Source organism: Perca flavescens, chromosome 20 (genome assembly GCF_004354835.1).
Source record: "Perca flavescens isolate YP-PL-M2 chromosome 20, PFLA_1.0, whole genome shotgun sequence".
NCBI classification, from domain to species: Eukaryota; Metazoa; Chordata; class Actinopteri; order Perciformes; family Percidae; genus Perca; species Perca flavescens.
In genome coordinates, this window is record NC_041350.1 from 32,883,244 (window position 1) to 32,895,166 (window position 11,923).

Consider the following 11,923-nt stretch of genomic DNA (forward strand, 5'->3'; position numbering starts at 1 on the left):
GTGCCGTCTTTGTGCTAAATCCTGATTGAAAGTCATCAAATAAACTGTTGCTATGTAGAAAATCACATAACTGATTGGCAACTACCTTCTCAAGGATCTTGGATAGAAAGGGAAGGTTAGATATAGGCAGGGACGTCGTTAGGCCTGTTTTAGGGGGGCTGAAGCTACCCCAAAATGTTCCTAAGCCCCCCAAAATAATAAGAAAAATAATATATATATATATATATATTTTTTTTTTTTTACAGTGCACTCTGTATCACTCACTACTTTAAATGAATCTTCCTTCACCATTCATCTGTTTGTGTCGTCGTACACTGCAGTCTGTCTGTTTTATTTATATTTCACGAACTGTCATCTGGTGGAAAAGGCCGAGACGGAGGCTCGACGAGCCCGCGTGCACGTAACGGTATGTTGACGAGCGAGGTAGAGAGGGACTGAAGAGAGAGAGCGCGCCTGGCGGCATTAAAACAAAGCAGGAAATCCGAGAAATAAAACTTTGTTTTTGCCGATTTATCACTCGAAATGCAACTGTAGCAAGCCTCTCACTATCGCTAACGTTATCCAAATTCATATTTCGAAACAACAAATAATATATCCAGTTACAAAAAAAACGGAAATTCGAAAGTTAAACAGAAGTACAAAGAGTCGATGGCTATGAAGATGATAGGCTACACCGTCCCGTCTCGTCTCATTGGTGTCTTTTTTTGGTCTGAACTTGCTACTGCACACAGAGTGAGTGATAGGCTACAGAGTGTATTGTAAGTTAGTCTAGCTAGAGTGAAATACAAGAAATACCTAACCTACTGTAGTTAGTTATCCGAAGTTCTCTATTCTTTGCCATTAATATAGCATGCTATCTCTATAGTATTAACAGTCCCCACAGAATGTTGTCACTGAAAACTAAATGTTATAGTGTCACTGTTAATGCTATTGTACTGTTATATCCTTCAATTTATTGAGCAGATGGATACTGGACGATATTTTGAGAGAGGGAGAAAGAGAGAGAGAGAGACAGAGAGAGAGAGAGAGACAGAGAGAGAGAAACAGGAGTTTGGCAGGGCAGCTGATTCTGAGGGAATTGGTTTGATTGAGGTAAATTATGTTAGTGGTCTGCAGCAATGGTTCTCAAAGTGGGATCCAGGGACCCCCAGGGGTCCTTGAGGGGGTTCCCAGCAAAAAGTGAAATAACTTATTTTCACTTAATTCCATCTATAATTAACACAATGTTTCATAGATTCATTCATAGACTTTCTGTAATAAAACATCTAAAAGCAAAAATCCTATCAAATGGGGACCCATGGACAAAATCTAATCAAATGGGGGTTTGTGGTCTAATCGGCATTTCAGTTTAGGGGTCCTTGATGTCTAAAAGTTTGAGAACCACTGGTCTACAGGGCTAAGAAAATGTGAGGCGTTTTGTTTTCTTCCTAAACAGGCATTTGTTGGCAGGTCTAGGCACTAAGGCATAGCCTAAACTAAATTATTTTATGATATTTATTATATATGCTATATTCTGACCAACTTAACTTTCTACATTATGTTATACAGTATGTAGATTTTGTATGCTAGGCTCTACATGAACATACATACATATCAGTCCCTCCAGGAATTTGCAATTTTTTTTTTGCAATTTTCAGTCTCTCGCAACTTCATTGTAACAAAAATATCAGACTCAGCAGGTCTGGCCTAAGTACGTTCCCCCCATGCAGCTTTGAAGTATCTAAAAGCTAACATTAGAATAACATTTGTAAGTAAGATTTTACAAGGTAAAGTTTTGCATAGCCTGGGGGCTAAGCCCTAGTGACATCACTGGATATAGGTCTATAGTTTGCTAAGACCTCAGGATCGAGGGTGGGTTTTTTCAGAAGAGGTTTTATCACAGCTATTTTAAATGACTGCGTTACATAACCTGTTAATAAGGACATATTGATCATATCTAGTAATGAAGTGTTAACCACGGGTAACGCTTCTTTGAGTAGTCTCGTTGGGATGGGGTCTAACGCCGCCTTCACACTGGCAGTTGAAATCCGATACGGCTTCGAAACGGCCGGAAGTCATTCATTTCCTATGGAGATTTGCAGACCGCATGCGAATGGGTCCGAACCGGGTCCGAACGAGTGCGGTGCGAAAAAAATCGTGTCAGTTGGTCATCCGGATGCGTTCAAAAAATTTAACTCTTGCGAAAAGCTACTGATTTCAACTGCCAGTGTGAAGGCTGCGTAAGAGACTTAGCTGAGGATATCTTTAACATTAATTGTTGAAGGTCTATAGGATAAAAGCAGTCTAAGTATATGTCAGGACTAGTCGTTCTTTCTAGCGGTCCTGCGTTTAACTGGATTTTATATCTAATTGTTATAATTTTATCATTAAAGAAGCTCATGAAGTCATCACTACTCAGAGCTAGAGGAGATGCCTCATAGAGCTGTGACTCTCTGTCAGCCTGGGTACAGTGCTGAAAAGAAACCTTGGGTTGTTCTTATTTTCTTCTATTAGTGATGAGTAATAGTCTGATCTGGCCTTTCTTACGCCGCCTTCACACTGGCAGTTGAAATCAGCTCTGTAATACGCAATACGCCCCCAGCGGACGTCGTACTACACCGTTGAAAAGCTCCGGAAGCGACTCACAAAAATGGCAGAGAGACTGGAATGAGTGATGAATGTGATGAAAGTGTCTGAATGTACGATTCTCTGTGACCTCTCTTATAAAGCTATAAATAGAAAGGCTGCTGTGTGGATAAAAGTTGCCCAAGACGTTGACATGTCAGGTCGATTAAATGTGATATGACCATAATGTCAATAGTTCGGTGTCTGTTGCTAGCTAACCAATTAGCATTAGCAGGTTTGTTTATCAGTACCATAGCAACGCTAACTTCCGTCAGATAGGAACCGTCCGTAGCCTTTCGCAAGAGTTAAATTTTTTGAACGCATCCGGATGACCAACTGACACGATTTTTTTCGCACCGCATTCGTTCAGACCCGATTCGGACCCATTCGCATGCGGTCTGCGAATCTCCATAGGAAATTAATGACTTCCGGCCGTTTCGAAGCCGTATCGGAGCTGATTTCAACTGCCAGTGTGAAGGCGGCGTTAGGGCCTTCCTATAGGTTTTGAGACTTTCTTGCCAATCCAAACGAGATTCTTCCACTTTGGTGGAATGCCATTTGTTTTAATTTGCGAGTTTGGGAGTTATACCAAGGTGCTAATTTCCTTTTCTTCCTCATCTTCTTTTTGAGGGGAGCAACAGAGTCTAAAGTCGTTCGTAGGCAGGTCGTAGCACCGTCTACAAATGTATCAATTTGAGAGGGCTAAGGTTAACATAAAGGTCCTCTATATTAAGGCATGACATCAGAGTCAAATGCTGTTGGAATATCTTCCTTAAATTTAGCTATAGCACTGTCAGATAGGCATCTAGTGTGGAAGCTTTTATCTAATTTGTATAGTCAGGTAGTAGGAATTCAACATTAATTAAAGAATGATCTGATAATACAGAATTCTGCGGAAATATTATTAAATCCTCAATTTCAATACCATATGCCAGCACAAGGTCGAGGGTGTGGTTAAAACAGTGTGTCGCCTTGTGCACACTGACTGAAACCGATTGAATCTAATAATGAGTTGAAAGCAGTACTAAGGCTAATGATAGCGGTCAACGTCCATATGGATATTAAAATCACCTACAATAAGTACTGATTTAAGGACTAAACATGATAAAAACTCTGAGAATTCAGATAAAAATTCAGAATATGGACCTGGAGCCCTGTAAATAACAACGAATATAATTGGCTGTAATGTTTTCCATTTTGGATGTTGAAGATTAAGAACAAGACTTTCAAACGAGTTATAATTTAGTTTAGATTTAGTCACAGTCAATTAACAGGCTTGAATCAAAGATGGCTGCAACTCCCCCTCCTCGGCCTGAGCCTCTAGGAATTTGAGTATTAATATGACTGGGAGGAGTCGCTTCATTTAGACTAACATATTCTTCATGGCCCAGCCATGTTTCAGTAAGACAAAATAAATCAATTTTATTATCGTTTACCAATACTGCTTTAGAAGACAGAAATCTAATATTTAATAGTCCACATCTAATTTTCCTATTTTGTTCTATCGTTGCAGTCATTTTAATTCCAATTAGGTTGTTAAGTATAGCGCATCTTTTGTTTACCTTTTGATTTAACCGATCTGAGCTGGGGGACAGACACCGTGCTTATTAGACTATGAGTGGGCGACTGCTCCAACGGAAGCACAGAGGGGCGCATATCACTGCACCTCTGATTACTAATATCAAACTTGGGTTGTCATGGTTTATAACCGATGAACTCGGTCAGATTTTTTGATATGAGAGCGACTCCATCCCAGGTGGGACGAATGCCGTCTCTCCTAATCAGACCAGGCTTTCCCCAGAACGCCCTCCAGTTATTCACATAGCCCACATTATTAGCTGGGCACCACCCCGACAACCAGCGGTGGAAGGATGACGTACGGCTGTACATTTCATCACTGGTCAGGTTTGCCAGGGGTCCAGAGAAAACTACTGAGTCCGACATTGTCTTTGCGTATGCAAAGTGACTCAACATTAATTTTAGTGATCTCCGATTTACGACCATTACCCCCTACGTGAAGTATGATCTTACTGTATTTACGGTTCTTTTTAGCCAGCAGCTTTAGATGGGATTCTATATTGCCCGCTCTGGCCCCGGGGACACATATGACTGCAGCCGCTGAGGTCGCCGGCTTCACATGTATAGAGCTCCCAATAACCAGAATTGGCTTCTCAGCGGGTGTATCTGAGTAGAGAGAAACTGTTAGAGAGGCGAAGATGCTCTGGTTTAGAGCGACCGTCATGATGTGCACCCTCTGGTTTAGATCTAAGGCTACGCTCCCCTCGGACAGTCACCCACTCGCCCGGCTGCTCGATGTCTGCCGGGGGACAGCTAGCAGAAGCTACAGAAGCTACAGTATGTTGGCCCGCACGAGCTACGTGGCGCTGGCTAGCTACGGAAGCATACAATTCTGATTCCATGGTGCGGAGCCGTGCCTCAAACTCACTAAAAGCCTTGCCTCCAGAGCAGCAAATATACTACATTTATTATTAGTATTATTTAGTATTGTTATCACTAAAGGAGGCAGAGGAATAGCTAAACATTTGACACACAGAGCTAGAAAGAGCAGGAGAGGGAGAGGAATTAGCCATTGGCTAAGCTAAAGTAGCTAACAGCGTTTTAACAATTGTAAGATCAGCGAGGCAGTCGCTGTAAGAGAAGCTAAGTATAAGTGCTTGAGTAGAACAATTGTAATTCAAATGCAATCCAGGCAAATAGCCCCTAATTTAAACAATAAGCAGAGTTGAGTAAGTTTTTGCTGGAGCAGCAAACTAGCGTTTGTAACACAGGAACACCGGAAGTGACACAATACGCTTACCTTACACGTCAGCACGTCAACAAGCAGGGAGAGCAACCCTTAACATCCCTTAAATTGTATTCCCAAGCCCTAGCAACATAATTCAACACAGGACAGACACAGGCATGATATACAGTAGTTCAGCATAGGTGGAGCTGGGAATCCTTACTAAAAGTATACGTACGCCCAAAAGCTGGTGTACGCCAAAAACAATTCAGATTTATAAAACTGTAAGCAATGTTCCCTTTATAAATCACAGATTACCAACAAGTGTGTGTACATGAATCAGCCTCTTATCCCGCCATTTTGAATCATAAATAGTCAATGCAAAGCACCTCATGAATTCTGATTAGTATGTTAATGACGGCAGTTGGTTTTTCGTTACACCGAATCATGATGACTGGTGGAGAAAAAGCAAAAACATTCTCAGACGTTCAGGAATTGCTGCAAATTGAATTATAATTTTGGCCTGTTCTCGCACAGTGTAGGGAAACCTGATCTATAGACTACCTACATTAATAATTCCGTCCAAAACGGAAGGCATTATGGCACTCGGGGACAGCTTCAATATACCAGACGTATATAGTAAGATTTAACAGAACTATATATTATATCCAAACAAGCCTTAGTGATAAAGTTGAAGATTATATAGGCCTAATATTTATATAAAAAGAAAAACATAAGCTGTCTACCATTTCTCTGGAAACAGCCAGCTCAAGGGAACCCTGAGCTGGCTGGAACTGGCAGGAGGTGAACTGGCATCTATCCAGCTACCAGTCTACACTCTGGTCCACGGCGGGACTTGAACCAACAGCCTTCTGTTTCTCAACCCAACTCCCTACAGACTGAGCTACTGCCAACCACTCAATACTAGCTTCCATCTGTTGTCCCTGGCTCTTGTGCGTATGGCTTGAAGAGTGCACTATAAAAATATATATTATTATTATTGTTATTATTATTATTATTATGATTATGGATAGTCATAATAATAACATTATCATGGTATCTCCTACCTTTTACTTTTTAACTAATTATCTTGACCCAGTAAGTCAAAAATCTTTATTTACATTAATACATTTTTCATCATGACTAACTTTTAATCTTTTTGTTTTATTTTGCTGGTAGAAATGGGCTTTCTTACATTTCAATTTCTAAATAGACATATTGTATATATTTGTTACCTGCATCCTATATATGATACACATAAGCAGGGTCTGTCCCCTGTGACAATGGTAGCTGAAGTTACACTTAAATTAGCTGACATTCTCTCTGTCGCTTCATGCATTGTTAGTTAGGTAGCTTAACTGTTATTGTTGTAATTAAACTGCTAGAGTGCACATTATTCTTCTTTTTGTCAGTTACCAAACTGCTTCTGGTGCATTACCACCACTACCACACTCTGTACTGGAGGAGGGCCGACCCTGACTTGCATGTATCCATGCAATTGGATTGAAATGAGATTTGGGATCTGGACAAATAAGATATGTAACTACATGTAGATGAAAGTCTTTTACATTTTATTTGCATTTATTCCAGATATGAGACAATTGAAATGACAAGTGTCAATGGGGCCACAAAGATCTTTTGGCTTAGGTTTGAAATTATTGGCCAAGACTCGTGGTATGTGAGAGCTTACAGAGCTACTCTAAGGAAGAAATCAGTTCTTATCTTAGGTAGAAGGTCTGATTGGTGTTGTTACTAGATTCTATCCTTGGTTGAGCAAGATAAATCAACTTACTGTAGTCACGCATTGCAAGACCTCCACAGCACTTTGACTCCTCCACACATACATTCCAGGGTAGAAAAAAAACCGCTCTGGGTTGTTTGCATTTCTTTAAACCAATCTCAATCGTCTTGGGCGGTGCTAAGCTCCAGAATCAGACGCTGGCTCTGCAAAATAGTCTCCGGAAGGAACTTCTTTTGGTGGAACATTTGCACCCCACAAAAGAAAACGCCACATACTTTTATATTAAATGAAGTTAACTGTTTGTATTGTTACAGAAATTTGAGCTATAAAAATTAGCTGGATACATGGTCAAACGCGAATTGCTGTTACCAGTATATTGCCTTGTGTATTTTTATGGCAAATCCCACCAATCAGTCCCAAAACGTCACAGTTAGAGCATAAATGCCGTGAACATATTCTTTGTAAATCTTTACAATCATTCCCCAAAAGAACCAAGCAGGCCTGCCTGCTTTCAAAACTTGCCATATTCAGCTTGTAGCCTGCTATCTTTTTTTTTTTTTAAGATCAATTCTTTTTTTTTTTCATTATAAACAATAACAACAGAACAGACAAACACACTTGATTGTTCAAGCAACCCCCTCTCCCACCCCCCACCCTCCACGGTCTCGAGGAAAAGAAAGAAAAAGACAGAAAAAACAAACAAATAAATAAACAAAAACAGAAATCACACCTTGCCTAGTCGCCCTCCTCTACTTCTTGTGATGCTGAGGTCATTAGGACTGATACCTGTGCTGCAGCACCTTTCCATATAGTAGATGATTTGGCTTCGTAGAGAGCTCAAACATAACTATGTCCAGAAAATACGCCAACCACTGTTTTATACAAAGCGTGTTGGGGTGGAGCCAGCTAACCAAACTTTCTTTTGTCTCCCAAGCAGATGTAATTTAGAGTCGTCATTAAGTAACAAAACAATCGGGTCAGTAGGAAGTAGCCTGCTATCTTAAAGTTTGTTTCCCGAAGAGAACTGAATTAGACAATGGCAACATTGAACATGACCGATGATCCTGGAAATGAACTGTTGTTGATCCAGACTGTTTAGTCTGGATCAACAACGGTAATACAAATATGGTTGTTTTTTTCTCAGGATGAAGCGCCAAACCCCTCAGACTGGTTCTATGTAAGTTTTTTGACTGATTTTTTTAAGGCTGCTTCTGCATATTAGAACAGTTCTTAACAAGGAAATCCTCTAAAAACTGTTTCTCTCTTTTAAAGGGAGTCTCGTAATACTCTCAATGTTGACATCACTAGCCGGACATTTGTTGATGCAAACTTCCGCTTTGCTTCCCGCAAAGATGGCATCACTGCATCTATGTCTTGTCCATCATCTGGTTTCCTTGGATTGCAGTTTCAGCGGAGGTCTCCGTCACAGTTGTATGGAAAACTGTTCAGTCGCTACCTGGTAAGACACTTGTAAGCAGTTTAGTTTGCATATTGTTGTCAACAATAAAGATTTTTTTTTATCTACGGATAGATTAATGCTACATGTAGTGCAACTTGACACTGTTTTAAATATTTAATTTCTTCCCTCAACTCTAGTCTACTCCTGAAAAGGATACTGATGTTTTCACTGCCAAAGCCATGCTGAGAAACTCTCAGTTTATCTTACAGACATCATGGAATTGGGACTTCCTCCATGATGTGATTGAGGGTACCAAGAACAGGATTCCTGCTATGACCGAAGCTGTGCTCAAGTTCATTAACAAGTACCACACTGCCCACTTTGGCTTTGATCTCAACCGTGGCGGCATGAAGCTGAAAAACACAGTTTCCAATGTCATAGAGAGAGTTTATCATGAGGTGCCTGTGTCTTTTACCACACTCCAGAATTCAATCAACCACTTTAGTGATCAAGGAAAAGACATGTACATGAAGGCTTCTGAAAGCTTGATGTCCATGAGTGTGCAGGATGTTATAGACATGTTGGCTTACAAAGCTAGACAACTCTTGAAACACAGTAAAGACACGATTAATGTTTTCGCACAGTCAGTGACACAGTTCATGAGTGACACAAAGTTTACAGTGCCTGGATCTGAAGAAAAGCTCTCAAGCCTGGATATGTTCCAGGGAGCTCATCAGTCTGTATCAAGAACCACTGACAGGGCAATCCAAAGGTTTGCCAGCCTTGTGGAGAAGATTTCCAAATACATCAGGGAAATCAAGTTCACCATACCTAGAACTGATGTTGTTTTCAATGGAAATGAAATCATTGATAAACTGATGTCTTCTATAAGATCTGTATATGAACATTCAGTGCGCAGGGGGTGGGATTTGCTTCAAAAAACAGTAAATTACTTCCTCCAAGTGATTGGTGAAAAAGCAAAGGATTTCGTCGCCCACCTAAAAGATGCAAATGTGGAAATTGCTTCTCAAGTTGATGCCATCCACGAAGAGGTTCTGCAGTCTTCAAACCGACATACTGAGGAGGCAAAGAGATATGTGGCTGAGTATAAAGACCATGCCAAAGTGAAGATTCAAGAGGCTTATAATGCTTTAAGAATGGAGCAGGTAAATAATGATACCAACAAATTTATCAGTATTTTGCAATCACAGCTCTACGGTGGACTAAACGAAAGCATACATCTCATGAGAAGGACATCGCAGAGCACAGCACCGTACATTAGAGTGAGCAATAAAAAGATGGATATTGAAATTCCTTTACCCTTTCTTTGGAAGTCTTTCAGCGAATGGCCAACGCAGTCTAGTCAGTAAGTCATGGCTCTCTTGATATAGTGGTATCATTGTGGCTCACTGAATATAAATTGGTCTGTGTGAAAGAATTACTTTTTGTTTGATGCCAATGATAATGTGTTTAAAGGAATTTTAACTCACACGATATAGCCTATAAATGTAAGATTTCTTTAAATTTGATGATATAGACAATTATGACCTACCAATGTTTTCCATCTTAAAATTTGATGATGGTGTTCAATTAAACAAAACTGAATATAAATGTTAGTGTTTGTCATACTGTTCCAACATTTTAAGACAAAATTATTAATAGCAAAGGGAGATTTTTCTTAATAAAGTGGAAATGTGTACATAATATTAAATATTATATAATAAATTATATTATTTATAATATTTCCAAATGACCAAACCCATTCTTTTGCAATTGCTTGTTTTTTGTGTTTCTCAATACTTAAGTAGTAGTAAATATTAAAATGATAAAAGATAATAATACATTTTATATGATGGCACATTTCAGGACACCCAAGGTCACTTTACATGCTCCTACCAATGCCAGATAAGCCTAAAGAGGTCAAATTGTTCAATATTTCACAAAAGAAAAATGATGCCTTCATATGACCTACATAAGCAAGACCAGTAGCAAGAAGGTTGACTATTTCTATTTAGTTATTAAAATAATTTAAAAAACAGTCTTTACCAGGTCTGATTTCCCGCACAATCAGTAAAAAATATTTTTACCCAGCAATGTTTTGCAGTATGTAATATGTTACGCCAAATAAAACGAAGCAGAACCAGACTTTTCTTTAGAGAATTTTTAATTCTTTGAGAATTGTTAATTGTCAGTTAACAATTTTAATTTTTTTAACAACATACAATTCGCAACATGAACATGATTGCTTTGTGTTTTAGCACTATTCCTCTTACAAAAGAAGCATGTTGCACCCCCTGATCACAGACTTTAAGGCACCCTTGAAGACAGCACTGAGAACCAATTGATCGGCAATTAATAGTTTAGACCTAAGCCATTCTATATTTTCTGGCCCCTGTAAAAGGAAGGAGTTAAGGTTAAGTTATCTACATTAGGTGAATATATGCTGGCCAGAATTAGTTTTTGCCCTTGTATTTCAGCCAGAATGATAACTCTTTCAGAATTATCCTTAATTTGTTTAATTAATTTAAATTGCAGGTGCTTGCTAATCAGTATAATTACCCCTCAGTTTCAACTGTAAAGAGAAGACTTCGAAGAAAGAGAAAGCCATTGCTAAGACGTCAGAATAAGAAAAAGAGGCTTGCCTGGGCCAAGAAACACTGCGAATGGACTACTGAAGACTGGAAGAAGGTGTTATGGACTGATGAATCAAAATTTGAAATCTTCGGTTCATCACGCAGGATTTTTGTACGCCGTCGAGTAGGCAAAAGGATAACCATGTGTGTGTGACATCAACTGTCAAACATAGAGGAGGAAGCGTGATGGTCTGGGGCTGTTTTATAATGAGAAGTATAGGCACTGATTGGGCCAGGTGCTTTAAAAAGAGTATGATGTTGTCTGTAAAGAGGCTAATGCGGTGTTCATAGCTTCCTATTGTAACTCCTTTAATCAGGGGGTGGGATCTGATTGTTAGTGCCAACGGCTCTATGGATAAACACAAATAAGAGGGGTGACAGTGGACATCCTTGACGTGTTCCCCTGGTCAGACTGAAGGGCTTTGATGCTATAGAGTTAGTCAGCACTATTGCACTCGGATCACTGTATAATAATTTCACCCATTTAATGACGTTTTCTCCCAAACCAAATCTTGGGAGTGTATCCTATAGATATGGCCAGTCCACCCTGTCGAAAGCCTTCTCAGCATCCAGGGATAGAATGGCCATATCTGGACTTCCCCCCTCAGCATAAATAACATTCAGCACTCTTCTTAAATTGTGGAATGCCTGCCTGCCTTTGACAAATCCATTCTGATCTTCATGTATAAGACCTGGCAGGAACTGTTCCAATCTCCGTGCTATGACTTTAGCTATGAGTTTTGTGTCAGAGTTCAGGAGAGATATAGGTCATTACGATTCGCATTAAGGTAGTAATCTACCAG

General features: G+C 39.7%; 1 protein-coding gene across 1 annotated transcript in view; it reads left to right on the plus strand.

Annotated features, from left to right (window-relative positions):
* apoba (apolipoprotein Ba) overlaps positions 1-10,010 on the plus strand; it is a 75,044-nt gene extending 65,034 nt beyond the window's left edge. Inside the window, exons 26-28 of the mRNA XM_028565182.1 lie at positions 8,233-8,265; positions 8,361-8,547; positions 8,685-10,010. Of these exons, the coding sequence (XP_028420983.1) occupies positions 8,233-8,265; positions 8,361-8,547; positions 8,685-9,857 (1,393 nt within the window). The 3' untranslated portion in view covers positions 9,858-10,010. The remainder of the gene's footprint in view (positions 1-8,232; positions 8,266-8,360; positions 8,548-8,684) is intronic.
* Positions 10,011-11,923: the final 1,913 nt, after the last annotated feature.